The sequence below is a fragment of the Pristiophorus japonicus genome, chromosome 8 (genome assembly GCF_044704955.1).
Source record: "Pristiophorus japonicus isolate sPriJap1 chromosome 8, sPriJap1.hap1, whole genome shotgun sequence".
Classification (NCBI taxonomy): domain Eukaryota; kingdom Metazoa; phylum Chordata; class Chondrichthyes; family Pristiophoridae; genus Pristiophorus; species Pristiophorus japonicus.
Genome location: NC_091984.1, coordinates 71,426,283 through 71,433,467, shown reverse-complemented (window position 1 = coordinate 71,433,467; position 7,185 = coordinate 71,426,283). Strand labels below are relative to the sequence as shown.

The following is a 7,185-nucleotide window of genomic DNA, read 5'->3' as shown; positions in this document are numbered from 1 at the left end:
TGCAGCTGCACAATCTGGCCTTTATAGGCCTCTTGACGCTCCCGGACTGCCCAAACTCCTCCGACTGCCGCCTCACCGACGCGCTGGGCCTTTTGCATCGAATCAATTTTGCATCTAATCAATAAAAAAGAAGCCAGACACCTTTCTGCCCAGGTCCTATTCCATCTGGAGAATTGTGTAGAATTCTAGCTACCTAATCACAGGAAGGATGCTGTTTTGTGGAGACTGGGATTAATGTTGTCCATTTAAAGGACCTGTGAGGAGTGTAACGATATGACTTTTAGTACAGGTGATTTTTGGGAATCCTGTTCCGAGCATACATTGGCAGTAGGGAACCTCGGCAGCCAAAAGTGCATATCAGAGAATCGTGGGTGAGGCGCTCAGAAAATTATCCCTTTTTGTGGAAAAGAGAAGCAATAGACAAGAACTTAAAATAAAGAATGATAAAAGAACAAGGATTTTTAGGAACAGGAAAAGCCCATTCGACTCAACATTTCCTCCTTTTATTGCCAGATCTCAATCACATGTACCTGTCAGCTCACCATACTACTTAAACCTTTCTTTCTCCAAAAACACATCAAAGGATCTCTTGAATCCATTTATATTATTTGTTTCAATGATCTTCACCGGTAATCTATACCTCAGCTCTATTGTTTTTTGGTGAGAATTTTCATCTGACTTTCCTTCTTATTCTTAAAATCCTGTATTTTAACTTCTATGCCTTAGACTTAAACCTTCAGACAGTTTGCCTGGATCAGCTTTATCAATTTCATTCATAATCTTCAAACTTGCAGTCAGGTCATTCCAAGACCTTCCTGTTTTCTAAACAAGCAACAATTCCAGGATCCTTAATCTTGTCTCAGAACTTCAAATCCCTCATATAATCAGGTGACCAGAACTGCACACAGTGCTCCATTGGGTCTGACCAGTGCCTTGCATAACAGTACTGTAAGCTGGAGTAGGGTTTCTCAACCGGGGGTCCGTGGCTCCCTAAGGATCCGCGAGAAGGTTTTAAGCGGTCTGCCAAATCTTCAGAATGACTTCCGATTGCTTTAGATGATCACTGGGGTTATTACTGTCGATGATTTGGTTCCCTAGAACCAATTATCTTTCTGTGTACAGATGTGGGGTTTATAGGATTGACAACCCCTTATCAAGGTTGAAGGTCTCAGATAGATTTTAGTGTGTGTGTGTATATAGAAGAGACGAAGAGGTGGGATTGTGCAGAGGCAGCCTGCTGCCCGGGTGGGTGAAGGATGGGACGTTGACGCTGTGAGACCGACCTCGAGGAACAGTGAATGTCGCTCTTGTAAATGGTTTATTAAATAAAATGATTAACATTGAACATTGAGATGTTCAGTTCGACTGGTTTGGTGTTTCAGCAGGTTTTCGGATGTGAGTAGCAGATTGGAAATTTAGCATTGTGAGACTACTGCAAAGTGAGGGAGACGTCAATATTTATCTAATTGGGAAAGAAGATTTGATGGTCGCATGGCAGTCATCGACCATTTCAAAGTTGCAGATTACCAATACACCTAATGGGCCCAAGTTTGCCCCCCCGCCCCGCTTAAAATGTGAAGTGCGGCAATTTTGTAGAAGAAAAACCGCGCCGAAAACTTAACTCAGTATTCTCCCCGTTGCTGGGACATCGTGGGCCCTTGGCGTCACGCAGCACAAACAGTGGAGGCCGGAGCCAGGTCCCGGTGCTGAAAACAGTACCGGGACCTCTGCACATGTGCGCTAGAGTGTGCGCGCATGTGCAGTAGCTCCTCGCAGGTTGTGTGGGAGGTGCCCAAAGCACACCGCCCCTAGCCCTGGCTGAATGGGCTCCCTCAGTTTAACGTCTGATTTGGTAGCATACCAAAAAACACTCTGTTAAAGATTGTAAAAACAGGTATGTTTTAATTCCTCCTTGTTGGTTATTATAGTAAACATGCAGAACAGTACAAGAATCTGTTGTTAGGGTAAGTTTCACCCCCGAGGTCATGTTCAAGACAACTTCTCATTAATCTTTACCGGGAAAAAAATGGTACCTTTTAAATACAGACCCCACCCCTAATAGCGGCCATATTCCTTGCCGTGTTCAGCCTCCCCCTCCCCTTTACCATTGCCGCGTTGAGCCTAGCCTCCCGGTGTGCATCTTACCACCCTTAGCCCTGGCCGAATGGGCTCCCCCATCGGCGGCCAGCTGCTAGTGTTTTTCTGCAGTAAAGCTTTGCTAAAGGTAGAACTTCTATTTTTTATTTGTTTATTTATTGATTGATTATGTGGTCCTAAATTCTTGTTTGATTTATATTCAAGTTTACTCTTCATCTGCTTTCAAAAGGAATTCTGTAAAATAGTTTGGCTGAAACTCTTATTTACAGGACTTGCAATAATCTATTTGCTAGTTTACCAATCCATTTTTAATCTAGTTGCTTAGTGCTTTGTAAGTCTTGGTGCTAGGTGCAAGTCCTCTCAGCTTCCTTGTATTTTTTATTTGTTATTGAATGCTTATTTTTGTGCTTTGTTTAATGCTTGGTGCTTTAAATGTACAGGAAACTCTTGTTTATCCGGATCGCTCGGGTATTCGGCAATTCCTGGTAAATGAATTCTCCGATAGGGTGAGTTTACATTTTAAAGCTAATATTTGAAGGTGCTAGAACTACCCATGAAAATTCAGTTCATGTTATTTGAACGTGAGCGTAATAAAATAAATGAAAATTGATTCATAACTTTTCGAAATTAAGAATTATTTTATTCTGTTAAAACTGAGATTGATTTTTAAAATAGCGATCTTATATCTGCTTGCTTAAATGAATTAATTTTCTTAATTAAATTGTTGTGGATGATATGAGTTTGCAGAACCTCATGAGAAGTAAAATAAGAATTCTCCTCAAAAAAACCAACGACATATTTCATTGCTTCTTCAGTGCGTGTCCAAGTCTTTTTTTGTTTTTCTTCAATTTCATTGTCTGAATCACTCATCTCTTCGTCAGATTTGTCTTTATTGGTGACTATGCCGATAAGTTTCTCAACAGTGTAAGTTTGTGTTACATCTGTTTTGATGTCAACATCTATCCACTTAACAATGTTATCTTCTGCTAGGGATTTAAGTGCGTTTGTTTTGTGTGCACTGCTGACAATCTCCACGATTTCTTTTATAGCCTGTTTTTTATTAGCCCGTACATAAAATCCTTTGAATTCTTCTTCATCAGAAGCACTGTCTTCAAATATGATATTGGGCCACAACTTGCACCAACACCTCTTCAATGTAGCATTTTTTACTTCTCTCCATGCCAGGGGGCATGCATAGATGGCATCTTTAATATTGTATGCTCTTTGGAAATCAGAGATTGATTGATCGCTATTAATCAATTTGCACATGAAGTTATTCCTATAGTGGCACTTGAAGTTTTGTATGACACTCTGATCCATTGGTTGAATGAGCAAGGTCACATTGGGGGCAAATAGCATGCAAAGATGTTACCACAACTAGACACTAATTTTGACTCATGTGGGTGTGCTCTGCACTTGTCCAGAAACAGCATACACTTTCCATTAGATTTGCCTATTTTCTTCATGTTTTCTTGAGCTTGGGGGACGAATTTTGTTGAAAACCATTCCATGAATATGTCCTTGTCCATCCACGCACTTTTCTGAGCCTTATAGCTAACTGGTAAATGAACAATTCCTTGATTTGCCAATCACTAAAAGTGGAAGTCTATGTTCTCCAGAGGCATTGATACAATTCAAGATTGTTAACCTCTCCTTGTTCATTTTAAAGCCTACAGCTTCCTTCTCCCCTGCTGCAGCCAATGTAGCAGTTGGCAAACACCTCCATAGTAAGCTAGTTTCATCGGCGTTATATATTTGATCTGCAGTCAATTTAATTTCCTGCACCATTTCAGCAAATGTTCTTGAATAATTCTGTAGGGCCTCATTGTCTGCTGATTTTTTTTTCGCCCGACCCATCCAGCTGGCGACTGCCGTGGCAATGCTTAAAATGTGTGAGCCAGCCTTCTGAAAAAATGCACTCTTCAGTTAGATTCATTCTCATCTTGAAGTCCTTGGCCTTTGCTTTAATCATTGGCCCTGAAATTGCCACACCTTCAGACCATTTCAAAGAAAACCATTCATAAAGCACTTGGTCTAGTTTGTCAAGCTTTGGCTTTCGCAAATTCTTGCGGGACATTGCCTTGACGGAAGATTCAGAAGTATTGGTGAAACTTTCTAAATCTTTCTTTTGCTTCTTGATATCGTAAATTGTTGATGATCCAACTTCATATTCGTCCATCAATGTACGCATACTTCTGCCAGCTTCAGACTTCTTTATCATTTCTAATTTCTGCTGAATGCTCAATACTTTTTGTTTCCTTTTAGTGCTGTCACAAGACATTTTAAATTGTACCCCCGACTGCATGAACTACTTTCAATGCGTGTGACAGTTGAAAAGTGAGCAAGAAGTCCAAGCCTGTATATTTATGTGTAATTGAGCAACCTGTTCACATTTGCGATAGTTGAAGTGAGCGAGATATTCACGAGTATGACAGTTATTTTAAATTCCGTTACGGCGGGTTTTCCATTACATTTGTATCGGGATAAATGAGAGTTTCCAGTACTTACCTGCGCTGATTTCTTAGCTCACTGCAAAGTTTTTCTGTGCGGCCACAAGTGGCATACACTGGCCTAAGTTAGTTTGGAGTAACATTTAGCTGTCTAAACTTACTTAAATGTCCAAAACAGGCGTAAGTGGCTGGTAACGCCCCCTTTTGGAAAAAAAAATGAAACTAAAAAAAAAACCTAACTAATTCACTTACACTGGAGCAAATTAAATGGGCAGAATTGTGATTTTTAAGATACTCCAAAAAAAACCAGAGCAACTCCTGGGAAAACTTGGGCCCATATGAGCCCAGTTTATCTTAATAACACTGGTGCAGTGAATTTGTTAAAGGCGTTAGTTGCTTGCCATATTTTCCGTAAATAAACACAACTATTAAGAATCCTGCCAAACATGTTAACACAACCTTTTGCTTCTAACACAGAATAAAACTTGTGAATTTTAGGAATTTGAAACCACAATGATGATAAATATGGTTAAATGACTGTGCTGTAGATCAATTAAACTTTCCCAATGTGTACATCCTGAGCTTAACAGACCAGAATTAATTAACTCTTCGCATAAATTATGAATAATTAGGAAATAACCTCTATTTAAAAATAAAGTCAGTTGTTTAGATCTAATTTTGCTGGAGATTGTGGTGCTGGCATGGGGAGTGTTCCAGAACTATCAATAAATAATGCCAATATTCTGGTGGTGTTTCTGGGTCAAATATTTCTATTTTATTGGGATATCTTGTGGGTTGGGTTGGGGTTTCTGTGCATTTGTACCAGAATCATATACAGGTGCAGCGCCTAAGATCTGGAACCCTTGGGACCGAGGCCATTCCGGATTCCGGGCTTTTCCGGACTTTCGATTTGTTTCTGATGTCACGAATCCAGAAACACCCGAGCCCAGGTTCGGGTATATCAGAAAGCGGGGGGAGGGATTCCTGCTGAGGTGCTGTTCGGGCTGTCCGGCCTGGCTAAGGAGCTGTTCGGGTAGGGTCCCACTAAGGAGGTCGTCGGCGGGCTGGCCCCTCCAAGGAGGTCGTCGTTGGGTGGGCCCTGCCAAGGATGTTGTTGGGCGGGCGGCCGAGGAGGCCCTGAGGTAAGAGCCATGGCGGTAAGGTGAGCGGGGCGATGCGAGTGGCGTCGAGGCCCGAGGTTGGGCAGTGACGGGGCCCCGAGGTAGGTATGGTCATTGGGTCCGGATTCCAGAAAATATTATGGATTCTGGACGACCCTGCCACCGATCATCCTAGAGTCTGGATTCCGGATCATTCCTGAATCAGAAACACTGTATTTCCGACGCTGCACCTGTACCTGCTCTTCATAAATGTACAGATGATCATGGGCTGGAAGTTACCAATCTTGTCTGGTCTATGGTGGGCGACGTCGGTGGTGGGTACTGGCCTTGCTCCCGGCTCCAGCTCACTGTCCAAAATGAATTTCCCCTGATTGGGCCTGTCCAGTGCATTTGCCGGCCAATTGAGGAAGCGGGTCTGATGATGTCATTTGATGTCATATCATCAGACGGTTTTCATAAAGGGACCATGTGCAAATTAATTTTGACATTTGTTCTGTCAGTGTTCTGCAGCATTGAGGTGCTGCAAATGCTGACAAGCACTGCACAAAGGTGCAGAGCTGCTATCCCATGAATTCTTCCATATACTTATGGAGGAGTCACAGCATGCAGCGAGGTTCTTTTCCCTTCCAATAGGCGGAAGAGACCTCCCCAGGAGACCAACGCAGCCTGGTTACACATTGAACAGGTGGACACAAGCAGGGATGCCATCAGGAGGACCAGGCAGTAGTGGCACAAACCTTTCAATGATCTCAGTAGATCATGAAAAGTTATTGCAAAGCCACACTCAACCTCATCCTGCTGTGCTACTCATCACATCCCCATCACTCTGCCTTCCCTACTCCAATCCTGCACATCCTTACTCACAACAACTTACCTTGCACCTCTAACTATCCTTCTCTATCTACATTATCACTTCACCATCTCACTAACCACCCCTCACACTCACATCCTAGTCCAATCCAACTAACAATACACAAGAGTAGGCACTTGGATGTTTTATACAATGTTCATGTAAAAATTCTGTTAATGTGGTGTCAAACATTGAAATCTTTATTTTCAATACTTTGTACTCTTGGACAAATTTGTGTGCACCTTTGGAAGTGGCTTAGTGAGTTGCAGTGAATGGTGAGACATAACTGTACCCCCACAATGGTGATGACTGTGAAAGGAATGGCTTGAGCATTGTAGGTTTGCTTTATGGTGTTGGTGTATCATGTGGGGAATAGCGTCAAGTGAAGTAAATCTGGCCATGGTGAAGTCATCCCTGGTGTCCCGGGCAGCAATGTGGTCGGGTGCTGATGCCCTCTGTCCTGTGCAGCATAATTTGACTGGGGAGAAGGTTGGTGTTCTTGTTGGTGAACTTAATACAATCACTATCACTAAAGAAGTAGTACTCGGTAAAATAATGGGATTAAAGGCGGATAAGTCCCCTGGATCTGATGGCTTGCATCCTAGGGTCTTAAAAGAAGTGGTTGCAGGGATAGTGGATGCATTGGTTGTAATCTACCAAAATTCCC

The 7,185-nt window shown here is 42.4% G+C and overlaps 1 protein-coding gene across 1 annotated transcript; it reads right to left on the bottom strand.

The window, feature by feature from the left end:
* Nucleotides 1-3,919: 3,919 nt before the first annotated feature.
* Nucleotides 3,920-4,378, bottom strand: LOC139269127 (jerky protein-like). Its single transcript, XM_070888228.1, has one exon. It carries the CDS (start codon nucleotides 4,376-4,378, stop codon nucleotides 3,920-3,922), a length of 459 nt encoding a protein of 152 aa, XP_070744329.1.
* Nucleotides 4,379-7,185: the final 2,807 nt, after the last annotated feature.